General features: G+C 40.9%; 1 protein-coding gene across 1 annotated transcript in view; it reads right to left on the reverse strand.

Annotated features, from left to right (window-relative positions):
• Positions 1 to 26,290, reverse strand: part of Itga1 (integrin subunit alpha 1) — a 142,828-nt gene that overhangs the window by 21,881 nt on the left and 94,657 nt on the right. The window contains exons 10-21 of the mRNA XM_050152810.1: positions 24,820 to 24,893; positions 23,830 to 23,974; positions 17,654 to 17,796; positions 15,456 to 15,599; positions 14,039 to 14,296; positions 11,614 to 11,744; positions 10,175 to 10,341; positions 8,966 to 9,102; positions 7,893 to 8,003; positions 5,758 to 5,967; positions 3,743 to 3,823; positions 351 to 427 (exon numbers count right to left, since the gene is read on the reverse strand). Of these exons, the coding sequence (XP_050008767.1) occupies positions 351 to 427; positions 3,743 to 3,823; positions 5,758 to 5,967; positions 7,893 to 8,003; positions 8,966 to 9,102; positions 10,175 to 10,341; positions 11,614 to 11,744; positions 14,039 to 14,296; positions 15,456 to 15,599; positions 17,654 to 17,796; positions 23,830 to 23,974; positions 24,820 to 24,893 (1,678 nt within the window). The remainder of the gene's footprint in view (positions 1 to 350; positions 428 to 3,742; positions 3,824 to 5,757; positions 5,968 to 7,892; positions 8,004 to 8,965; positions 9,103 to 10,174; positions 10,342 to 11,613; positions 11,745 to 14,038; positions 14,297 to 15,455; positions 15,600 to 17,653; positions 17,797 to 23,829; positions 23,975 to 24,819; positions 24,894 to 26,290) is intronic.

Genomic DNA, 26,290 nt, shown 5'->3' on the forward strand with positions numbered 1-26,290 from the left:
AGACAGCTAGCAAATGTTTGAAAATTAGTAGGTCCTGTTGATCATAAATGCAGTTTGGCAGATATAAATGGTGTGTAATTACAAGACAGTCTACAGTATTACAGTAATACCTACGGTATTACCAATGATTTAGTCCAATAGGTTAAATTATTTGAGTATGAATTTCCCTACTGTTGCTAATTACTCCCAAGGTATTTTTTGTGAGGCAAAGTGGTTCATGGGCTGTTACTTCTTTTGATCTTATACCAGCTTCAAAAATCTGCCCGTGCTACTACAAAGTAAAATAATCCAATTACATGAAAGGAATGAGATGCACACATACACGTATGGTCACACACACACAAACTAACCTTGTTGCACTTAAATGAATGACTGCATTTTCTGTGAGATGTGATGTATTAAACTGGAATATTATTTTGAAGGTTACCTATGATATTAAAATAGACATTTTAAAAAACAGATCAGAAAAACATCAACTTGGAAAAACCATAGTTTATATAAATTCACTACCTAAATAGAAATCATAAAATTACTTAAGAAACATTACCTTACAAAATACAACCACATCATAAATGCATACACTCAGATACAATATGCACGTGTACTTCTAAATGTGAGTATGTGATATGATTTGCATATGGCTGTAGTCTAAATGCTTTATTTTTTCAAAGATTTTATGGTCAAGCTTAGTTATCAGTACCAGGGGTGGGTCTTTTGGCAGGTAGCAGATCATGAACATTCACATGAGTGGGATCAATGGTCTTATGAAAAAGGTACCAAAAAGCTGCCTCTCCTTCTCACTCCCCAAAGATAAAGGGAGAAGACAGATTTGAACCAAAAAAAAAAAAAATCCTCTTTGGATGATGGGCCTGACATTGTCTAGATCTTGGGATTTTCAGCTCTGTATCTATGAAAAATAGATTTCTCATGTGTGTGCCGCTCTGTTCCTGCTAACTTTTATAACAACCTGGATGTACTAAGACACGTGGTAATATTGAATTTAATACCTCATTCAAGTCAAGGTAACAAGAAGCATTTGTGCAAGCCACAAATCAAGAGGAACAATTCTACCTATTTTATTACCATAATTTCCCAGACACCAGTAATGAACATATTTGTGGCATGTTAATCACTAAAGTCTCTTCAATATACATGTTAGCCACCATTATGAAACAGGGAAACATGCTTGATTCATTAATTTTATAGTGTAAAATTTTTTGGATCACTAGACAGTAATCCAAGAAGATAACGCAAAATGGCTTAGCTCTTAGAATAAAGTATTATGAAAGGACATTGGTTTGTAAGAGTTTTCATGCATAAAACAATGCCAAAGGGGAAAAAAAGTGTTTTTCTGTACAGATATCATATACAGACAGGTCTCTTTTGAGAACCTCTACCTGTACACAGGGCCTGTATATGAATACCAACAGTGACACTAAAATGTAAATTACTTTTAAAACCAAAGATCATCTGTATGTCCTTGCCCAATGATCTCATCATAAATCTTATGAATTGTATTTCTTGATTTCAAAACTAATCTTACTTGGTGCCAATTGAAGTATTTAAAATTTGGGCCAGAAAAAACATTCCAGGAATATCAAATTAATGGAAACCACCTACAATCATATTTTTATGATTAATGTTAAACAGAAAAGTTGTGATAGTTATAGCTTGTGAACAATTGGGGCCAGTCCCTGCTGTGGGACAATGGTTTTACTTTGTAAAGATTTGTTTTTTGTACTTATTTAATAAAATGCTGATTGGCCAGTAGCTAGGCAGGAAGTATAGGTGGGACAACCAGGCAGGAAGTAGAGGCAGGGTGGCAAGAACAGGAGAATTCTGGGAATATAAAAGCTCAATCTGCAGTTGTGACCCAGATGCAGCAGACACATGATACAACTGCCTTGCCAAAAAAGGTACCAAGCCATGTGGCTAACACAGATAAGAATTATGGGCTGATGTAAGATATAAGAATTAATTAAAAAGAAGCCTTAGCTACTGGGCCAATCAGTTTAAAATTAATGTAGACCTTGGTGTATTTATATGGGACTAAACGGCTGCAGGACTGGGAAGGACAGAAAACTCAGTCAACAAGTCCCAGATGGCATGGGGCTGTGAGGTTAGCACGGCTGTATCATAGTACATATGGAATTTTCTTTTCTCCAATATATAATCTTAATTTACATTTCAAAAGAAGAAAGTGAGTTCTTTTAAGGAAGATGGCTTTTCTCTTGCCTTGGAGTATTGCTCTCCATTCTAGTAAAGGGACCTTTATTGGGTGGTTCTTCCCTATCTCTCTTTAACCTCCACACCTAGCCTGGGTACTTGACCCTTCGTATTCTCCATGGCAGAGATGCAGGCCTGATAAAATGCTTGCTTTATATCCATATGAACCCAAAATACTTAAATGAAAGTCTGTATCTTGAACCCAAGAATATTCTAAGCATGAAACTCAATTTGAAATTGCTTGCAAATTCCTCCCATCACCCTTTGTAGAACCTAAGAGAATATTTTGATTTAAGCTTTTATCACAAGCACAAGGAATTGTTGGATAGAGGATGAAATATTTAAATTCCATGCTGTCCTTGAATGGTGCAGGGAAACTGGCTACTCGGATGCCAAATGTCGGGCTCCCTTAGTGCACATCACCTAGTTCTTTCTCATGGATCACAGACCTAAGAGTAAGCAAAAATCATCTAATTCTTGGGAAAAAAAAACACTAAGAATTTCTAATCATGTATGTGGTAAGAGACTTGAATGTTGACTATTTGAAGAACACCTACAATGTAATAGCACAAAAGACAGCCAAATTTAAAAACAGAGGCAGAATGCGACACGGTGGCTTATGCTTGCAGTCCTAGCACTTAGGAGGCAGAGGCAGGAGGACTGCTGAGAGTTCATATCCTGGGCTATACTATAAGCTTAGGACTAGCCTGGGCTCCAATGTGAGACCCTGTCTCAATAAAAATGTATGGGAGCAGGTATTTCTCCAAAGACAGCAAGAGTATGCATGTGTGTATGCATGTATGCATGTGTGTGTGTGTTTGTGTGTGTGTGTGTGTGTGTGTGTGTGTATCTGTGTGTGTGATGAAAAGTTACTCAAAATGTCACCGCGTGCTGCTAGGGTAATATAAATCTAAGTTACAGTAAAACATTGCTTCACATTCACCAGAACAATCATCATCATCATCATCGTGGAGAAATTAGAGCTCTCATTCACTACTGGCTGGAACGTGCAATGGTGCATCTGTTTATCTATTATTGATTTAGCGCCTGTATTTGAATAGGACTTATTAAACGTTTAGCATTTGATTACATCTTAGTCTTCCTGAGCTTCTATAATGACATAATTTGATTGTTAATTTATGTAATTCATAAGCACTGGAGGTTTCCTTCTCATCACTCTGGAATCTGGGAACTCCAAGGCGAAAGCCCTAGAAGACTGGAGTGTAGGGTGGCCTGCTCTGGAGACACTGTATGCCATGTGATGAGACAAATCTCTTAAGCCTCTTGTGGAGCCACAGTCCCTCAGGCACCGCTTCCTACCGCTGTCACACTGGGGATGAAATTCCAGGGTACAGACTTTACAGAGACACAGGAATCATACTCTAAAAGCATTTTGCACCCAAAGTGTCTAGCCTGTATCATCACAATTCACCCATTATAAGGATTTATGTGTTTATCTTTGAGTATATCACCACTGACTGGCAATGGCTACTTTTGTTTGACCCAGGATTCTCACCGTTTCTCCTGTCCTCAGGAAAGGATAGCCCACTCTGCACGTGATATTTCGATTGGACTCACAACTATCCTTTTGGATCCCCTAAAATGGAAAATAAAAAGATGTAGAGAAGAAAAACATTAAATATAAAATGATTTATATTGATCATTTTAGAATTTTCCCAGCTATGTGTTAGCAACTGCCTTGTCAGGATTTGTCTCTTGGTTTTGCTGGGAGACGCACAGCACCAAGAACTGCCTATTTCAGAGTTCACGGACAGCTGAAACCATCACTTGGGGGTTCCTGAGGGACAAAGCACACCTTTGTCTGGCATGAGTAGTCAGGGTAACTGAGTACCAACAACACCAATGGACAGAAAACTGCAATGGGGGTGCCTCGCCCATACATCTGCACTGGTGGAGCATCACACAGGTAGGTGCAGGAGTATGGAGCCCTGAACAAGAACGAGGTTCTAACTGCAAACACCAGGACCCACCTCCTGACTCCACCCAACACTCAATACAACTAAAGAAAGGGTGGCCTTAATACAAGGTCAAGGACCTCCTTAACTATGAACTGTAGGTATTCTTCCCGCCTCTCTGCCATGGCCAAAGATATTCACTGTGAATATTCCTGCCACTTTGCCATGGCCACAGATATTCACTATGGGTATTCCTGCTTGTCTGCTATGGCCAGAAAGCCAGTTGGAGAAGATACATTTTAACACAGCTCCATTTTCAGAGAAAGTACATCAACAACAGACATCTCTCTACATTACATTTACATGTTGCATTTCTGCAATTATTTCATATTCATAATAACGTTCTAAAACCAAAATATTATTGTAACAAATGATCCCTATATCTTAGTTACTACATCCCCAAATGATATCAGAACAAATGGAGTGAAATGAGAGTAACAATTAAAATTGATGGGAACTAGAAAGCAATGTTTTAATGCTACACATTAATGTGTGAGTGTATTACAGTTCTGGAGATTGAATCCAGAGTCTCATGCATACTAAGTAAATTCTCCATTATTTAACTCATTTGTAGACCTAAAGGTATTGGTTTTTAATATAAATAAAAATATTCACATTGGCATGATTATTTTAATGTGAATCAAAATACTTTGAAATTAGTCATACACAAAATTTTAACTTGGGGATACATTTGGGAATCAGAATACAAGCTAAATTCAAATTTGGAAAAACTGACAAATGATCCAGCATTTTATGCAAGGGATTATTGTCAGATTAATGGAAGGTTAGATACTCAGATGTTATTGCCAAGATGTACCATTTATTTATAAATAAAAATAAAACATGTCATCTAACAGATATCTTTGACTAAAGTAAGAAATGTTTGTTTCGAACTTTTTCATAGGAAGAAACAATTTCTTGATTTTCTCAATGGAAATTTCTTTCAACAGATAAATTCCTCTTTGCATCTTTGTTAAATGGTTTTAGCTTTGATTATTATATATTTTATTTGACTGAATTTCAATTTCATTGACTTGATGACTGCGAAATACAGAAATTTTGAATTATCAGCTATCTTTCTTAAGTACTCAAAATATTAAATACAAGAAAAGAAAATCCTCTCCAAAGAGATAAAACAAAAGCTTGGTGGGAGGTGAAGACCAGAGAGCTGGCCCTGTGGTTAAGAGCACTGGCTACTCTAGGCTGGTCTTTCCAAAGACTTGAGTTTGAGTCCAAGCACCCATATGGCAGTTCACAATGGTCTGTAACTTGAGTTCATGGATCCAACGTCCTCTTTTGTCCTCCGTGGTGCTAGATACCAGGCACACATATGGTGCACAGATATACACGTAGGCAACATACCCACATGCATTAAATAACAGTTTTAAATACCTTAAAAGCTTGCAATTATGACCATTAGTGTATTCTGATACTTAACAAAAAATCCTTTCTGCTCTTCTCAAATCAATGTTATAAAATTAATTAGTTCAGTGGCATGAAAAAGAGGTTCAATTAAATTACCATGATTAGAATGAGTGAAAAACAGCAAGTTTACCTCAATTCCTGAAAAAATCAGATTCGGGGAATGCCGCACTATTGTCCTGGTGTTGTAGGCGCTGTCTCTTTTGTTCCTCACCGTGAGACTGAGATTGAACTTGTCATTCTGGGACCTGACAATCAGCAGGCTGGCTTCTGTGGTGGACACGTCCAGGCTGAGGTCTGAGATGCATTTTTCCTTGTTTCCACAGTCTTTGGCAAAGGGAATCTGAAAGGGGCACAGGCACAGATATTTCATAGTGTAGTTAAACATCACTGAAAACCACCTATTAAGTTGTGTAACAGAAATGGCGTAGCACCCAGGGAAGAGAGAACGTAACAAGAAAGTTGACTGCACGGCTGAAGTCTTAAGGGGTTTTACATTTACTGCTGGCTTTATAGGAGAAAGAATAAATGTTGACTTGTAGTCTTAATTTTCAAGACCTTTAAAAAAAGGTAGATTTCATAGGTATTTCACACTGGCATCTGTTTCCTCGTGAAGGACAGTTTCCAAACTGCAAGTCAAGAACTCCAAGATCTAACTCTACACAGCTTCAGTTAAATGACTTCCTACTAAAAAGAAGGGAATATTGAAGAAGCCATGGCAGGAAAATGGTTTAGCCACGTATCTGGAAGCTTCTTCACTTGATTCTTCTCTTTAAATTTCACCTTCCCCTGATCCAGTCTATCATCACACACATGTCTTTCCTAGCCTCTTTCTGTATCTTCCAAGTCCCCTGGCCCCTCTTCATCTCCTCCTCGTGTTAAAGCAGCCTTTTCTTCCGGCATTCCGTACCCTTCAACCATTTAACACATTGCGGCAGCTGTAGTTTTTAAGCAGCATGCATCTGGTACCCACTGAGCTCAATTAAAACAGTCGACAGCACCACACTGTCCGTGAAAACGTCTATAATCCGGGTGGTGGCACCAAATCCCGGAAGATCTCACTCTGGCCCGTGAGTCCAGCCGTCTGCTCTATCATCACCTTCACCTCTGCGCTTTGGTTTCAGCTACAGTGGCAAGCATCTTCCGCCCCTTTGGTGGCTCAGTATCCTCACACATACTATCATCCAGCCATACTGCAAACAGGGTGGAAAATCACCCCGTCTTTCAGGCGCGACTTAAAAGCCGCAGCTACGTGGGGGAGTTTGGAAGGAGGATGAATGGGGAAAATGAACTTTCCGTCTCTACAGCTTTTCTCCATATGGCTATCCACGTGACATGCTTTCCCCTCTGTTCCCTCGGTCGCTCTCAGATGTATGTGTACCAGTGAACTTTGGGAGCGGAACAGAGGCAGAGCAGTACAGTCTCTTCCCATCTCTTCGGTTTTGGGGGCAACGTTGTGCCCACAGGAAGCAAATATGCTCTGCTTTTTCATGTCCAAAGCTGTGGAGGTTTTGTTGAGAATGGCTTCCCTGGGTTTCCATATTGGAATGCTTGGTCCCCAGTTAGTGGGACTGTCTGTGATAGATTAGGAGGTGTGGCCTTGGTAAAGAAGGTTTGTCATTGGAAGTGGGCTTTGAGGTTTAAGAGCCCAAGTCAATCTCTCTCTCTCTCTCTCTCTCTCTCTCTCTCTCTCTCTCTCTCTCTCTCTTCCTTTCTGCCTGCTTCCTGCAGACAAGGATGGGAAGTACTCAGCTACTGCTCCGGGGCCACGCCTCTCTGTTTCTCCCCACGATGATCATGGACTAACTAGCCATCTAACGCTGTAAGCAAGCCCCCAATTACATGCTTTCTTATCTAAGAGTTGTCCTGGTCATGATGTCACTGCATAGCATTAGAACAGTGATTAAGACACAAGCTTTGACACCACAGGCCTCCGCCAGGAAGGCCAGGGATGAACCTACACTGTTGACTAAGGGTTAGCTGTGGCCCAAGTATGAGGTCCAGTATGAGCGCATCGTTATTTCTAAACTGCGTCTCATAACTTCGTGCTTCTTATGTCAAATGCTTTTCCAATTGTTTATTTATAGTTCCCTTCAACCCCAGCAGGGAAGTTAGAGGGACTGGGAGAAGTCTAGAATTGTCCAATTCTCTCTCTGTCTCTTTCTTCTCCTCTCCCTCTCTCTAACACACAATTGATTTGAATTATGTGCCTATGTGTTTTTAGATTTTCTAATACGCCCAAAAGCAGACATTGTAAGTTTATCTCACGTGTTCGTGGACTGAGTTTGGCAGAGCATCATCCAGCACGGGCCCGTTTTCTGGGTCGGTGAGATTAAAATCCAAAGTCACTCTCACAGAGTCCTGGAAGTCATGCTTATCCTACAAGGTGAAACAGAACATTTGTCAGTGGGATCAGCTTTGCTGGATCTTATGACTCTGCTGGAGCATCCTCCTGCCCCTCTAGTTTACTGGAACCTTCCTGATCACTGACGTCATACCTCAGGAGGCCTTTGCTTTGCTGAAGTGGTATAGCTTTTCCATTTTGACAAGGATAATAGCTGGGAAACGGCTGCTCCAGAATGACAGGTCACTCCCCTAGAGCTCCATAGAGGGACTTGCTGGAGTCCCCCTCCCCCGGTAGCCCCCCTGCCTGAATATACCACCCTGAGCTACACAATAAAAATATTGTTGTTCTTGAGACCCATGCCAGTACTCACTTCTTGGAAAGCGTCTCTCTTGCTTTAAGGACAGACTCACCCAATGCACCTGTATTTCACTCATATACATCTAAACGTATAAAATTTTACAATGCATAGATATGGAAACGATGTGAACATGATTAATGTTTTCCATTTCAGTAAGAACCATCATTTTTGATGTCATAAACCACGGTCTTCATATACATTGCTGTGAGCTATCTCATTGCTCTCTAAGGTGGGTAGCTATGAGGAGTCTTATTTTACACAGCGCCTCTGAGACTAAATGACTTGCCCATAGTCATTCAGACCCTGGGGCAGCTGGGATATACACCGCATCCCCTTCAGTTCCACAGCAAATGCTAAAACGCCTAGGGCAATCCAGAGGGTTTGGGTAATGTTTAAAGCTAGTTCATTCCTCTTAGCTCTGGTCCCTGGACACAGCTCATACGCTGCCCTTGTGCACAAGGCTGCAGTCAGTGTCTGCACACTGGAGCCAGATCTGTCTGCTGCTCATCAAATTTTCTACAAGTTCTGACCCATCAGTTCTCAGTTCCGAATAACTTCTGAGGGGGACAACTACACAGCCGTGCCCCCCAGCCTCTCAACCTGGAATAAGGCAGCTGTAATACATGATTTACTTGCCAACATGTAGAAGGAGTGCCTAGTGCATTCTGATTCTCGAACCGTGATATTTCTTTGAATCTTTCTTTCCTGAGTTCCAGAGAAAAAACTCCGGGATATCTGTCTCAGTGAGTCGAGGGTGACGCGGTACTGCAAATCTATGAACAGGAAGGGACATTGGACAGACATGTTTATTTGGGAACGACTTTCCTGTGATCCTACTCCAATTAACATTGCAGTAAAAGCTCTCGAGCAGATGAATAGATAAAGGGTTCTACACGGAGAGTACCTATATTGCTACAGTGTAGACATAGAGGCGATCGTGGAAATAACCTTGAAAGCCTATGCAGTGGCTCTCTGACATGACCATGCATTTAACATTTAAGTCATAATTGTGTGTAATGTACTCATATACACACACTCACATACATAAATTATGAACATACATGTGAATTGTGGTTTGAATTTACTAAATTTACCAAGTCTGAATTTACTAAATTTGTGTTCAAGATAAATTTTTTTTAGTTTAGAAATGTTGGCAAACAGCCTGGGATACTGTTTGTTTTTATATTAGGTTCAATAGAGACAAAAATAAACAAAGGGCATTTTTACCTTTTTGTAGAAACATGCCAACTTAGATTATATCCAAAACATAAAATTCTACAAAATAAGCCCTTCTAGCTTTGACCCCAACATATTTCAACATCATTGAAGACTGTCCTAGACAGTTCAGAGCATAAGGCAAAGGGGACACACAGATTGGTACTACACACCCAAGGGCCACACACAGAATAAGTCTGGCCATAAACAAGGGCCTCATCTCGACGTTCTCACTGAGAAACTTGGACTAGGTGTGAAGCAGTCAGGCCATCTGTAATACCAGTCTTCCCCAGCAGGGGGCAGGAGAAGGGAGAGGATTCTTTTTCAAACAATCTCATTTACAGACCTTTTAAAACGCTCCCTGTGAAGAGTGTATATAATATAAATATATGGGGAGGCACAGGAAAAGCATGGAATTTCGTAGTCAGTGCTTTCTAACTTGCAATTTCTGCTGCAGAATTTACTAGGTTCCAGAATGGTTCCTCCTAGAGGAGTGGTTTCAGGGGTCAACAGGCTCACAGGGCAAAAGCTTGGAGCTAAAAAAGTTAATGACACTGGGGAGAGGTCCTCATGCTGGAGCCAACACATTCTCTTCTGCCCCAGAGTACTTGCTGCAATCATGATGCTTACCAGCTTCGTAATCTGAGTCTTCTTTAGACTTTAATTTCGCATAGAAACATATTGTAGCGTTTATGCATACTGTTTCTTTTCCTTCCACGCGGCAGTTTTTCTTTTGAATATTCACTTTGTTGGGTTCAAAACTCATGGTCACTTTAACTACAGCCACATCCCTGGCCCTGCAAACGCATAAACAACAGGATTACTCACACACGGTAGCATTTAGCTGGGCTGGGCAGGGACAGTGCATCAGAGGCCAATCTCCTCTGTGTACTGTTGTGTGCTTTCAGGCTATTGTTCTCTAATGACTGCTTGATACACAAACCATAGCATCTCATCTCCTAGCAGACCCCTGTTGTTTAGAACCATCTCAGACATTTGGTTCAAAGACAGAAGACTTAAAATGGAACCAACTGGCCAGGTGCAAGCTCAGAATCAAAATAGTATTGGGGGATCTCTAAGTTTGCTTCCAATTGGGGAACGGTTCAAAGGCACCTAGGAAACTAGCCGGACCCTGCTGGCTTTCATCAAAACTAGAACACCTCTCTGTTCTTGAAGATGGGGCCTTGCTTTGGTTTCCTGGAGGAAGAGCTATGTTCGAGACCCTGTGAGAGTCTGCTGTTTCATGTAACTGCTAAGTTAGCTTTAATCATCAGACACACTGTAGTCCCCGCTCCTTACCCATGGCTTGGCTTCCCATGGGTTTCGGTTACTCATGGGCAGATCGCCTGGGCCCAAAAATATTAGACAGAAAACTCCAGGAAGGAAAGAAGAGTGTTTTAAATTATGCACTGTTCCAAGCGGCATGATAAAATTTGTACTTTTCCCATTGTCTGTCTGGACTGGGAAGCATCCAGAGTGCCCGCCTTTACATTTTAATGGCAATTTACTCTACCAGTGAAGGCATATGGCATGTTGCACTTATCCTCTTCTATTAGAGTTTTCGTTTCTTTTCTGTTGTTTTTTTCCTCCTTGTGTGCCTGAAGTGCATGTGGAGAATGGAGGCCGATGTGAGGTTTCCTCTTCCACCGGCCTCCATCTTTCTTCCTGAAAAGTCTTTCTCTGAACAGCTCACTGATACAGCTAGGCTCCTTGGCCACTGAACCCAGATAGTTAGGATCTGCAGACACAGCTCCTTTCCAGAAACTCTCACTCACACCACCCACATAGGAACAACACGGCAACAGATGGAACCCTGGTGCAGGAGAGGTGGATAAGCAAGAATCCCCAAGGGCCAAGTACATAGTTGAGAACCAAATTAAGAGTTCATTCTACCCACTCCTATTCAGCTTCTGTGTTCTTGGGATTCCCTGATGCATCAACCCATTGGATAACTTGCATCTTGCCAGTACAATAGACGTTTGATATGACAAGAGTTCTATTCATACTATGTGGTCTAGAATCATGGAAAATGCCGCCAGTTGCATAACCAGATGTTATAACATACATACCAGAAGAGGGCAGCTCCACCGAGGCCTCCGATGGTCACATCAGTCAGACCATCACCATTTAAATCCATCTCTCCATGGATAGACTGGCCAAAAAATTTCAGGGTCTTGCCATCCCCACCTGATGGAATACGCTGTGAAAATCCCAACAGACAGGTTGATGGTGGAAGAGACCCATTCAAAATAGTTTTGAGTAAATCTGAGAATTTGGATTAGTGCATAAAGTTGGAAGTAAAGCTCCTTTGGGGACTGAGAGGGCCCTGAGTGGAAGCAAGAGAAAACACAGAGATAGCCCCAAAGGAAATTGTTCTTCCTATAGCCCAGACTGTCATGTCAGGGTCAGAGACTCAGAGAGAGGCATGCTGATGTATAATGTCCTTCTGTCTACTGCTCAAGTGGAAATCTGAGCCACAGGCTCCATTTACACTTCTTTGTCAATTCTAATAAACAGATATAGTCTAAGGTCCTGGAACCTTTGAAAACACATTCATTGTTTTGCAATGTATATGCAAGAGGACAAACAGATGACTGCATGGGACAATTCAAAAACTGTCCTAAAACACGCATCTCTACTCACATCCACCCCAATGTAAGGAAGGCACCGTGACTACGCGGTTCTTGAATGCTCACGTGTGCACCTGTGCACCTCACCTTCCGTGGAAAGTGATTTTCCTGTGCTCTGAAGCTCAGTGTTTGTCCGAGCAGATACCATTTTGATAGCCCCTGTCGGCAGGGAGACAGGACTAACAGACTCGTCCTCAACTTTAAGTATTCTTTTCCTTCTCGATTCTTTTTAAGTAACAAAAGGGAAGAAGTCAAGTAGGAAAAACTGATGTGGAAATGTGATATGTCTCCTCGAGAAATATTCCCAGAATTCTTCAGCAAACAAATCAGGAGCTAGGTGCCCCATCAGTCCCGAAGGAGCTAATGCTGCTTGATTCTGGGTTACACTGCCTTTCCGGAAGTGGGTGAATACACCCTTGCCTGTGCCCTGGGAAAGCACTTTCCACCGAAAACAACTGAACTCTAATACTGTTTGGTTAATTTGTTTATAGCTGCATTTTGATTTGCCAGTCCTTTAAAAATGCATTACTTATGACAATTAAACATCTTTCTTTGCTCCAAATGCCATCCACTGGACCTGCAGGATTCATACTGAAAGAACAAAGCAACAAAATACAAGAAACCTCTTTGTGTGTATTTCCTGGTTCCCCAATGCCCCAAAGTGGTTAATGTCCCAATGCCTGCCACTAGTTAAGTATATAATCCCACACAGATTTTTAACCAAAACAAATCATTTGTCAAATGGACGGGAGTGTTGTTACTTATATAAGCCTTTTATTTTGTTCACTATTAATTTAATGTCATTATAACTTATAAAAAGTTAACTAAGTATTACATAAGTAGGTTTTGAGTATTCTGTTGGCTACAAAAATAAAAGAGACCATTGAAATGTAAAAATAAATAGCTAATGTCTGGCTTCTCTTCATGGCTTAAATTCTAAAGAGTGCTGTTTTGTTGAATTATAATATATCTATTCATAATCACTCACTGCTTAACTAAATATGATTATAAACTGCCCATTACATTACAACTTCTCTAAACTCTCTTTTGCCTATGATGTGTTAAACATTTATGCGAATGAATATTTTTTCTTATGCAGTTAGAAATTAAATTTATAGTTTAGGTCAATAAATGTCAAACTGCTTAACTATCAATAAATTTAAAACAAGAACAACACAAATCCCCTGAAGGTCCAGATTAATCATTTACAAGTTTTCCAAGAAGGATTACTTGGAAAATAAAAGCTCTAAACCTCAGAAACCCATATTAATTTGATGAAAATATATAATATTAATTTATAATTATAAATTTAATATAATTTTGTTAAATAACAATATGGGTACTGAAAAAGAAAAACAACACAATCTCATCTCCTTTATTGACTAAATGACACTTTTTTTATTTTTTTTATGTTTTGGTTTTTCGAGACAGGGTTTCTCTGTAGCTTTGGAGCTCTTATAGGCCAGGAAGACCTTGAACTCCAGAGATCCACCTGCCTCTGCCTCCTGAGCACTGGGATTAAAGGTGTGTGCCACCACCACCCGGCTCTAAATGACACTATTATTGCTCCCTTACTCTTTGGGGTTAAACGCACTATAGGTGTCAAATCAAATTATCACCAGGCGTTCTTGTGTTCTTTTATTTTACCATTTCAAATGATCAGGTTCAAGAAGGCAGGCAAATAGTCACAGACAGCAGCATAAAATGCTAACTAATTCTTTCAAGAAAGAACACAGGAGAAAGACTTACCTAGCTTCCCCAAAGAGTCAGAATAAAGAAACAAAGTAAGGTATGAGCTGTGGAAAAGACAGATGAGACCCCTGGGCAGGGAAGAGTGAGAGCCTAGGGGGACCTTGTGTCTTACTTGGGCATAGTCCTTCCTTATGGTCTTGTCACTGCCATGATAGATGTACACAGCTCCTGCGTGGTCGTCCTCCAGAGGAGCCCCGATCACCACGTCATTAAACCCATCCACATTGAGGTCTTTTACAGCAGCAATTGCTGTTCCAAACCGGGCCCCGCAGGGCTCGTTCTTGTTTTCTTTTGTGCATGAATTATCCTTCAGAGATGAACAGCACGTCTGCTTAATTGGTTCCAGGCTCATTTGATATTCAAACCTTGTCTGGAGGGAAGACAAACAGAATGCTTAAGTGTTCCCAACACTGCTACAGAGGAGTAGGCCTGTTTTTAAGAGCGTGCTGAACCAACCTAACAAAGTAACCATTGGAATACCAACGGCAAACCTGTAAAATATAGGAAAAGGTAGGAATGCCAAAGGAGCCCTGGAGAGCAGGCATGCTCAGAATTCCAACGGGCTCTTCTTAATGAAGCCAAGGGTATAATTAGTAGCATGTTTTCGACCTATTAAAGAAGTAAATATGAAAACCTCCATTGTGTCCCCAGCCCTGCTTTCCCAACAATGTTCATTCTCCACCGAAGACAAGGACGAAATTTACTCTGCTCAAAATGCAAACCTTCAAAAGTTGCTTGGAGTAGAGGGAAAGATATACAATGCTAACAAAGAACACTCTTTTATTGGAAAAAGAGGGAGGGACAGAGAGAAGGAGGGACAGAGAGAGGGAGGGAGAGAGGGAGGGAGGGAGGGAGAGAGGGAGGGAGGGAAAGAGGGAGGGAGGGAGAGTACATAAATTCTTTTCCCAAACACATGGGAGAAAGCCAAGAAAGAGATAGGAAGAAAGGTATGCAATTTGTGATTTAAAATAATTAGTATGAGGTAAAATAAGAATTAAAAAACAACACAAAACAAGCCATGAAGGCAAAAATTACTTCTCCAAACAAATGATGTCTAAAATTAGGATTGAAATCAGAATCTCCCTTCGCCTGGCAAAGCGTTCCAAAACCCACACTGTCTCCCAGGAAGGGCTTGGTACCGTTGTCTGTCACCGTGGTAAATGTGTAAGCCTCCAACCTACGCAGGCTCTTGAATAGGTTTATGAGCAGGATTGTGTACTAGGTGAGTGACATTTGCATTTGCCATATTTTTCCTGTATATTCCAGTTTTTACAAAAGGACAAAACAAAACTGGGTAGTAACAACAAAAGCAAACAAAAAGCGTATTTCATATTTTCAAGCAAAACATAATTAAAATCTGAAAGTAGTTTTCTAGGGTTCTAAATGTTCCTTTTGAAACTGTGAAGTTGACTGGGCCTTGCAAACTTAGATCTTTTTCTCCCCTCAAGCAAGTGAAAGCTAGTCCAGCTGCATTAGTGGGAACTGAAGGGAAGGGTCTTTTTGGATTCACCAATCTCGAATGCTGTTACCTGGTTCACAGCGTAGACATACACTTTGCCCTGTTCCTCTTTCTCTGTCCCCATGTACATGGGAGCCCCGACGAGAAGCAGGTCAGTATAAGAATCTTTGTCAACGTCAATCGTTGTCAAGACGCTACCAAAGTAGGAGCCGATCTAGGACACAAGACAGAAGAGGCGGGGATGAAATCACAGAAGCTACCATGCTCACTATAAACAACACTTGGTTTTCATCCTTGCAAGTTTCTTTCTGTCCTTTCATCTCCTAAATTTTGTCCTGCGCTAAAGGTCAGGCCTGTATTCGTCTTTGGATTCTCTAAGGCTAGATGGAGGTGCTTCCCCAGTGTGTTCTCTGTGCACTGACCGTCTCCTTTGCCAGGCTGGAAATGAATGCGAGGAAGCATTTTATAAAGCTCTTTCGGTGATCCTTTAAGGTACAACTGCACAGACATTTGAAAAGTTTATAATTTGAACTAATTATACATTTTAAAAAGCCAAAAAAAATAATCCCCAAGTCCTTACACTGTTGGGTATTCGTTTCTAGAGTCACTGGCCCTCGGCAGCTCAGAGTGAGTTCATGAACTTCCAAGGTCCACGGTTTCCCAACTTCCTCAGTCTTATTCCCAGCAGCTTTGGTCATTAGACTTTGTGTTGTCACAGGAAACATGTCTAAGTATAATAATTAATGTTCTCTAGTTACCCCAACTCAAGAATGGTTTACCTTGTAATCATGGCACAAGCTTTTTGAAAGAATCTCAGGCTTAGAACAGAAATTATTATTATTATTTAAATAGCATCCATGACATCCCCCTTTACTTACCATAAGAATGTTTGTTTCATATTTTTATATTCCCTTATACTTGCAGACAGCTTCAGAATGGTATCAGACTTCAGTTGTCAACAACAACAACAAATAGCATTTTCTAATTCTTCGGCTTCACTTATGGCCGACTTAAACCACTGTCCCTCTTCCCTTTGCATTTCATAATGTTGCTAAACCATTTCAGGTGGTTCGAATGCCACCTTGAGCTACAGTGATAGCTGTTTTATTGTTCATGAGTTTCTGAATGCATATATGGCTAAATTAATAGAATCCTTTCACCTGAACGTGAGGAACTACCTCTGCCATACTTTGGGATGCCTCAGGAGTCGGCTGAGGACAGCCTTCCTGCACTGCTGAGCCATGCTGATGTGGGTGAAAATATCCTTGAATGGGATGCTGCATTGAGGCTGGGTGGAATTGGAAGAAAGCTCTTTGTGTATTATGTGGCTTCTGAGACTGTGGTGGCCTTTTGCAGAGCCCCTTTGAGCTATGGTTATGCTACCATAAAGGACACTGTTCCTCTAGGGCTCAGGGCTTTAACACTCGGGTCACTTCTAGACCTCCTCAGTGTGATTCCTGATACCTGGCTGCGGGTTATGACGGCATAAGGAGGAAGGTTGATTTCAGATCTGCCTACCAAGGACTGAGCAGAACATCCTTGCATATGGCAGAATGAAGTTAAAGAACTCTCACTGTGGGATGCTTGGAAAACCCACAAAACCATGAGAAGAAAAAGGACAAAAGTTACTCAAATTACTGCTCAAAACTAAACACTGAGCAGCACAATCACAATACTTTTCAGTCTAATGCAGTAAAATTATTAACATTTGCCTACTGTATGTGCAGTTTCCTAGACAACTTTTAATATTTAAGGATATTTTAAAGAATTTTCCGGTTTTACATGTTGCATAAAATTTCCCATTCCCTACAGTATGACCTGATGCGCTGAATTGGACACTTAAATGTTGACACAGTTTTAAGTCTTTCCCCTCAATCTTCTCATCTATTTCCCATCTTTCCTTTTAGAGCCAGCATAAAGTTTATCCCTTATTGGTTTCCAGTACCAATCATAACTTAAGGCCACTTTTCTTCTTGTGAATGTTCCCTGCAACCGCCCTCTCATAATTCTTAATGTTTTAGATCTTAGTATTTCTCGTATAGTTTGAATAAAACTGCAGGTGACATCTAATATATGTATAAAGCTACCTCTTCCTCATTCCAGCTGTTGTGCTTATGACATCTAAGTTTTGACTACTTCACACCCCTCCAAAGAATCAAATAGAAAGCCTTCTACACAACGGGTTTTGAATAATTGGGATTTTTAACTTCTAGGTCAAAAGTCACAGAGGATATACAAATGACACAGAACAATTTATCTCAAGTTTACCTGCTCTCCCTTGAGTGTCTGGAGAATTTTGACATTCCCATCCTCCATCTTGTAGATGACGACCTGGCCCGTGTGATTGTACCGAGGCTGTCCAGCGATATAGAGCACGTCTCCAGGGAGCGTGGCAGAGTTCACTGTGTAACCTGACCAAAGAGAGATCCCAGAGTGTACCTGGACCCTCAGAGTCCTAGGTAATACAGCATGACTTACTTTAGATGCTTAGTTAGTCTAATCATTGTGTATTTTCTTGCATTTTGTGCTGGTGAGAAGCCTTTACTGTGCTTCCCGTTTCTCTCACAGCTGATGGCTCTGAAAGGCTGGTTTTCCCCAAACCGAATCTTTCATTGTTTACAGATGCAAGTGATACTACAAAAGAGATGATGGAAAAGGGGAGAAGGTTCCTCCATGCAAGTGTGCACAGCCATGCACACTCACGCCCACCTTAAAATCCTCCGGCCACCATGTTAGAGCAAATCAATTATATTTTATTTAGATCAGTGGTTCTCAAACTGTGGGGTGTAATCTCTTTGGGGTGGAATGACTCTTTTACAGGAACTGCCTAAGATCACTAGAAAACATAGATATGATTCATAACAGTATCAAAATTACAACTGTGTAGTGATAATGAAAATAGTTTTATGGTTGGGGGTCACCACATGAGGAACTGTATTAAAGAGTTGCATCATCAGGAAGGTTTAGAAACACTGCTTTAGAAGCTGCAATATCAACACTCATAGTTTAATATACTCAGGATGACAGAAAGCAAATTATGCTCCTGCATTGCTAACCAAATTTCTACACTGCAAATTGAAATGGATGAAGGTGGTTTGTATTGTATCATAGAGGTATTGCCTTTACTTCCTGGCCATTTGCTGATGGGATAATGGGATTTGGGTATTTTTTATTATTGTTATTTTGTTTTTTGTCTGTTCTAAAAATTTTTGCACTAAAACTTTTTTTCCTTCTTTTGAATATTTTTTTTACAATAAGTTTAAAATAATAGATTGCTGGATCAATTTCCCTCATTCTTACAATGTGAGGTGAGTTGCTTCCATGACATTCAGACTAGGGTTATTCTATGAACTGCTGTATGCGAGCAGTTTTGTTTCATTACAGCTCCCCAAGTACCGAATATGAGTACTATGATTTTATAGATGTGGATATTTGCATGACTGTAAGTTATCTAACAACAGTTCAATGCTATAATTTTTAACTCTTTTTTTAATAAAAATGAGGGTTTCCCCCCCACACACATCTACTCATCTCACTTTCTCCGTGCTCTGTAAAATGTGACTTTTTATATCTGCTTCTACTTTCATCTGCATGTATTGTTTTATGTTGACTTTTCTCATGAGCCATGCAACTTTTTTTCCTATTTTTCTTTCTCTCCCAGGCCACCTCCACTTAAGGTTTAAGCACACCTCGTTCCAGTTCAGTCAGCATCGTTCTGTTATGGCAGAGCGAGCTCACGCATGGGTCAATCTGATCACAGGCTCTGTGCCCTCATGCACGCATCATAGCTGCCTCTGTTGATTTAGCTCAGTAACCAGGGATCGCATGGACAACTCCCAAGTTTGCCATTACCTTATATATTTTTATACAGGTGCAGCAAAAGTTCCGCACCCTTGTTGGGCATTCACCCTTTTGAGGCCTTGGGCCCACTTATAAGTCCGTCACTGCGGAGATGGGAGGACCCACAGTACAACAGTAAAGTCACTATTCAGATCTGTGGTGGCTTTTCAGATATTCATAGCCTGGATGGTCTGGGGAGTTTCTCAGATGTTATTTTTAATGATGAATACAGTGTCTTGAGTATCTTGATATGCATGATTTTTGAGGGGAGTTCTGGCTCAAATGCATAACGAAGAGATCACTCTTGGCCAGCTAGGAAAAGAGTTTGCATTGTGGCTTTAAGTCAGATTATTATTATTTCTGAAGGAAAAGAATTTTGTATTTTGTATCTGTATAGAATGGAGCTAAATCAGTGGGTAACTCGCGTTACACATAGGGTTGATCTCTGCAGAAGGAAGCAATGTTCTAATAGCCGGAAGAGGTTTGTTACTGGAGAAGACAAGGGTGATTCGGAAGTGAGCCACAGAGAGCCACTTCCAGCTGTGAGAGAGATCATATTTTTAATTTAAGTAGTACCTATTTTACTATAAGTTAAATAATTCTTCTTTTGTAGAAGTAATATGTTTATAAAAATGCTAAAGGAACAACATCTCTTAGGTATATTATCCTTGGTGAATTTTTCCATCTGTTTTCGTACCTTCTACTTCCTTTATGAAGGATGAGTTTTGTCTCGCTTTGTACCTCTTTGACAGAAGCAAGAGCTGTGGTGATGGAATAGGAATGTATGACTTATCTTCATATCGTGCCTTTACCTTATGTCTTGCTCCTTTCGAGTTTGTCAGGCGTGATGAGAACACGGTACGGATATATTAGGGAAAGTGTGGATGAGGGTGACAGAGATGACAGATTTACCCACATTCTCACCACCAAACCCAGACTCAACGGGCTAAGTACACACTGAGACAGGTTAGGGGGTGCTAAGAAGATGGGTGGGCGACTCTGTCCTGGAAGCCACACCTATGCTTCTTTTCACACTGCCTCCTTTGCATTGATAAACACATATATTTCAAAGTGGGTGGGCCTCTCAGCTTGCTTCCTTCCGAAGATTTCATATGGCCTCTCTAGCTGTCTTTCGCCCAGATTTCCGAGCAGTGAACTGAGTTTCTTAGTGATTTTACAATATCCACAATGAAATATTTGAAACCCTTATTTCAGATTTGAAAAAAAAATCATTTGAGGATGGGTTAGTGGAAGCATATGAAAGATATCTTACACCTAGTAGACACCTGTAGGTAAATGTCTTATATCTTAACGTTTGACTAAAGTGATAAAATGAACAAAAAAGACATTAGTATACTACAGATAGCATACGCAAATTCCTTCCTTTCCTCAGCATAGAGGACCCATAAATATGTGCATCTATTTATATCTATGTACGTTGTCAACTAGTAATTTTTCCAGTTTCATTAAGTTGTGAATGATTAGAGGGGTGGATAAAGAAGTAAGGCTATTTTAATGTTTTCTTATATGCAATTCAATCTTTAAATTTTAAATTATTTAAGCATGCATTAATCAACACTAACTCAAAGCATAGGGTAATAACGGATTTAGGACTTTGATTGAAAGAATTAGATCACAGAATCCTAACCCAGAATTCCAAAATACTGCACTGTGCAATTAACAATTCGAGTAAGTGAGTATGGGAAGAGTAGAGATGACCACGTCGAGCACGTTTGTGCTCTGCATTCAGTCTTCAACTGTCAGAATACTTGCTAGCAAGAGGATCAGTGCTAGAAATTGTAATATTCCACAAACCTGTGTTAGTTTTCTACTGATGCTATAACAGATTAGTATAAACTTATTAGCTTACAACATCATTCCAAATGCCTTATTTTGCAATTCTGTATGCTAGAAGTCCTACATAGCTCTTTCTCTCTCTGGACTATAGTGAGAGGCAGGTGGGGCTATGCTCCTTTCTGAAGACTGTGGAGAAAACACACTTCTTTGTCCTTTGTGACCTAGAACTGACGTATGTTCCCGCCTCCTCCTTTATTGCCAACAACACTGTATCTCTCCGATCATCTCCTACAAATCTATCTCCCTCTAAACACATCTAAGAAAGATTTTTCTATTTCATCATTTGGTCATATTAGACTCTGGCAGTGTGTACTGACTGGTTGTGTGTGTCAACTTGACCCAAGCTAGACTCATCAAAGAGGAAGGAGCCTCAATTGAGGAAATGTCTCCAATGACATCCAGCTGTAAGGCATTTTCTCAATTAGTGATCCATGGGTGAGGGCCCAGCACATGGGGCTGGTGGTTCTGGGTTCTATAAGAAAGCAGGTTGAGCAAGTCAGAGGAAGTGAGTCAATAAACAGCTCCTGTCCATGGCCTCTGCGTCAGCTCCTGCTGCCAGCATCCTGCGCTCTCTGAGTTGCTGTCCTGACTTCCTTTGGTGGTGAACAACAATGTGGATGTGTAAGATGAATAAATTCTTTCCTCCCCAACTCTCTTTTGGTCATGGTGTTTTGCCACAGCCATAGAAACCCTAAGACACAATAGATCTAAGAATGATGTATCTCAGGATTCTTCATATAGTTACAGGTGGAAGTTCTTTCTGTCTCATAAAGTCACACATTAATAGGTCCAGGGATTAGGGCTAGGACATTGGATTTGATTTTGTTAGTTTGTTTTTGTTTTGTTTTGGGTAGAGTCTTAAAGTGAACTTCTGGCAATGTAGAATGATCCTTGCTGTGTTTCTGCAAACACACGATCATAGGAATTATAATTTACATTTACAAATTCATCCAACACATGTGATGATAAATGTTCTGTAACTGTTCTATCTAGGAAAGAAAGAAGCTTCAGGTTAAATTGGATTTTGATTCCAAGGTCTTTCACATATAACAATGCCCCAAGATCTTTGGTTATGAAGAACTTTGGAGGCTGTGTGAGCTAGGCCCCCACCACTGTCTATCAGTTCTCCGTCTTAGCCCATAGCACACCGAGAGGGACTGCTTGTTTCTTGACTGTTTCTCATCCAAAACAATACCTGCTTCACTCTGCCTTATCCATTTTGCCATTTTTAATTTGCCTAATATTTCTGGTACAACATAGGCACTCTGTATTTGTGGGTGCTTTCCCATTCACCCCAGAATCAGGTATTTTGCTACAGGGAAATGAATACTAGTGTGAGCTTCAGGGGACCTGACTGGCACGTTGGAGCTGCTCCAGGTAACTGGAGCACAATTGCTTTGTCCTCTGATGATTAATTTAGAAACCACATTGAGTGTGTCTCTCACTGTTAAAGCTCAGCATGAAGCGCGAGCTCAAGCCTGACAGCATGGACCACGCATTCTCATCTGTTTCCCCCACACAGTACACTTCCTGCTCCAGCTTCCAGTCACTTGGAGATTTGGAGGAAGCTGAAGCATTTTCACGTCTGTCTTCTCTAAATCATCTTTACTCTAAATCATTTTTGTCATTTGGGCTTTGAGTTGTTTGATTCTGTTTGTTTTCTGGGAGGAGGAGGAGAATGTGATGACTTCTGTGAGGAAGAAGATGGCAGCTTCGTTTATGTCCCTTGTTGGGTCTTAGGCTTTGTGATACCTCTTCTGCTGTGTCAACAGAGACCCCAACTCCCAAGTCCTGCTGCCTCTGCAGCTGTCACACGAGCTCTGAGTAAGGAGAGATGTGGAGGCACCCAGAAAGACTTGGCGCTTTCCTCAAAAAACAGAAACTAGGATTTAGGAAGGAAAGGACTTGCTTCGAGGGTAGAAAGCTCCTTGAAAGAACACAGTGATGGTAAAAAGGGGATAGTGCAAGACCAAGGTGTTTCCTTTATCACTGTCCCCTAACACTGAGAACAATGGCAGGGCAAAAGAAGACCTAAGGACCAGTGTGTTAAGGGAGGACAGGGGAACAGTATCAGGAGGATCCTTCCCATTTTAGATTAGCCTCCTACCTATTTCCTGTGCCCTCACAATGATGAGAGGACCCTCACTTTTCCCTCCCCCCCCAGCTGGTTCTGAGCCTGGTGCAAATAGTGACGTCATACACGCACCCCATCTTCTTATTGTGGCAAGTGTTCAGACTCCAACAAACTTCTGAGCTTAAGTGCTACATTTTACTGAATGTGAATAGAAGAAGCTATAGAAATGGAATAGCGTAAACTCAAAGAAGAAGCAGTATGGTAAAGCCATTGAAAATTCTCTTTCACAGTGAGAACTTGTAGAAAGAAATTGAGGATAAATATTATGTAGGCAATGTCAAGGTTTTTCTAACCTCGTTTTCTGTTGAGCGGGTCCAAAGGTCTTTTGGTTTTAAAGGAAATATTGGACGCAGAAGGCACTCTTAGACAGCCCACATCGGTGAACACTACTCTTTACCCTGGACACACCTCAGCAGGCACTGAGCTGATGACCCCCAACTTCTGTCACCTTGAGAAGTCAAGGCTCCTCAGAAGTCTGAAAGCTTCCCTAGGTCTTTCAAAACATCTTTAAAGCAATTTTATTACATGGTTTATAACTACAGACACAGGAGAAAACAATGCTAGAGAGAACAGTTTTTTGAAGAAGATTCTAGCAGTTGCATCCAAGCCTTACCTAAATAAGAAGCAAGAGGTTCGTTCATTTTGGTGGGCTCAGTTTGAAAGGTGGTGTTCTGAGGGATGACAATCTGGTTAGCCTTCTGCATGACTACCGTTCCATTCCAGTCATAGGCTCCCACTGCTCCAAGCATGACCCAGTCCTAATGTGTGAGTCCAGAAAACAGCAAAATGGCATTAGCAAACCCTTATGTTGCATTAGCAGTGTGATAGGAATGGTTCGAAGCGCTTTATTTAAATTCATTCATATAGTCCTCAAAATAACTTCCTTTACAAGAACCCAACATTACAATCCCTATTTTAAGCCCTGTGGTGGTGGGCCACACCTTTTATCCTAGCATCCTGGAGACAGAAGCAGGTGGGTCTACAGAGGGAGTCCCAGGACAGCCAGGGCTACACAGAGAAACCTTGTCTTGAAAAAAAAAAAAAAAAAGAGCAAGCAAACAAGCAATCAAACAAACAAATGAAAATCCCAACATTAACCAAAAAGGAAGCTGAGGGCCACTATGTAACTTCCACATTGAAATGTTGATAGTCCTTTATAATGACTGTGATGTCTTCTTTTCTTGCCTTTCTTTCTATGTTATTCTGGACACACACATGTGCACACACACAAAATCACATCTTAGTCTTCTAAGGAATGTTAGCATGACCAATGACTAATAAATACCTTAACACTGAGAAAAAGATTCCCATTTTACATCAATGTCTTATGTATTTCATTTCATTAGATGCACAGTTACATTCAGCACAGCTCAGACTGTATGGATCATAACAATTAAGTTCATAAGATTTAATTGATAAAATATAGGAGCCGTGGGAAGTATTCTCCTAATAAGAAGTCCAGAGATGCCATTTTCTTCTCAGTCTGCAGAGCTGGCCTCACCGTAAACTTCAGAGCAATCTTACTCCGTCGATGGCTGGGCATGGCCTGGAGGGAGCCAAGTGTGCAGGAAAGGTGTGCCTTCCCTGGACATGATCCACATACCTGTGAATAGTGAGCACTGAAGCCAGTCTGAGACATCTCCATCTCGAATGAAGCTGCTGACTGGTCAGCTGTAGCTGTAATGTAGGAAAGATAACACACACAATAAGTGACTAGCAATGTCATTTAGGCTGCGATTGATCTGCTGAACACAGAACTGCTGGAATCTGGGGACCTGCCAAGCTGAACTATGGAAGGTTTAGGGCACTATCAGCCGTATACTTCTCAACCAAAACTCCTGGGCAGGGCTCAGTAGAAGACAGAGGTTAGTGGAAGGATCTCCTCTCCCATTCTTACACATTGGCTTCCCACCCTTGCTGAGGGGATGTTGATCTGCTTGCTTTCCGTGAGTTTATATGGTCTTAAAAATAAGTTAAAAATAACATATAATTTTAACCAAGTCAGCCTGACTATCTTTTCTACACTGTAGTTGCCTGTGATTCCTTGGTGCATTGGAAAGTTGAATTACTGCAGTAGGAGCCAATTGGTCAACTATCTTGTCTACTGGATCTAGGAGCCCTATCAGAGCTAATTTGATACTCTATGAGGCTGAAAAATACTTCACCCAACTATATAAAAAGATTCCCGACTCATTAGTCCCATCTCCCTTTGAGGCCATGCATCCTCTCTATGAGACACTGTCTGAGAGAGCTGAAGGCTGTGAGGACCATTCATGTAGCTCCCATCTGGGTCCCACCCAAGTCTCTATTTTTAAAGAAACTTTCTATCTTAAAAACGCCACGTTTAAAGCTCATTGCTAAAGTCCAGACAGATTAGAGCATTGTATGGAATTGTGCTCTTCTCAAAATATTTACAGGCCAGAAGCCACAGTTTCCTGGGGGACCTATGGGGATGTTGACCTACCCACTTCCAGGAAGTTACTGGTTTACTTGGTCTTAAAAATAAGCTAAAAATAACATAAAATTTTGGTCACGTCAGCCAGACTGCCAATGGATTCAAGAGAATCTTTAAATTTGTGAACTCAAATATGTTTATTTATTTACTGGAATAAAGCCATAAAAATGCATCTGTGATTGAATTTTTATAGGGCTAGATTAAATGTGGCAACCAATCAAGAACCTGACTGTATCATTTAAATCCCTCATACTGATTGCCTTTTAAATGACCAAGATGCATTTTAGCTTAAATTAAAATGTGTTTTTGATACATAACAATTTAAGCTACTTCCATGCTTACTTGGCCAGACTGATAGCAAGAACGTATGAGTAGACACCAGACTCCCCCAGCCTCTGAAAACAGAGGAAGCTGTTGCCTGTCTTTCTGCATACTGCATTAGCATCATGAAAATAGCCTGGCCATAATCCCACTGGCCAAATTTCTCACTTTCAGCCTGTTCCTGGCTGGCTCATGGGGGAGTAAACCAACTGCTCTGACCCTTGCCTGCTTCCGGTTAGGAAGGTGAGCATTTCCCTGAAGCTGATAAGAAAGGGAGATTCATACCTTTCCCTGATCT

The sequence above is a fragment of the Alexandromys fortis genome, unplaced genomic scaffold, assembly GCF_014885135.2.
Source record: "Alexandromys fortis isolate MF-2015 unplaced genomic scaffold, M_Fortis_MF-2015_v1.1 scaffold_73, whole genome shotgun sequence".
In the NCBI taxonomy this organism is placed as follows: Eukaryota; Metazoa; Chordata; class Mammalia; order Rodentia; family Cricetidae; genus Alexandromys; species Alexandromys fortis.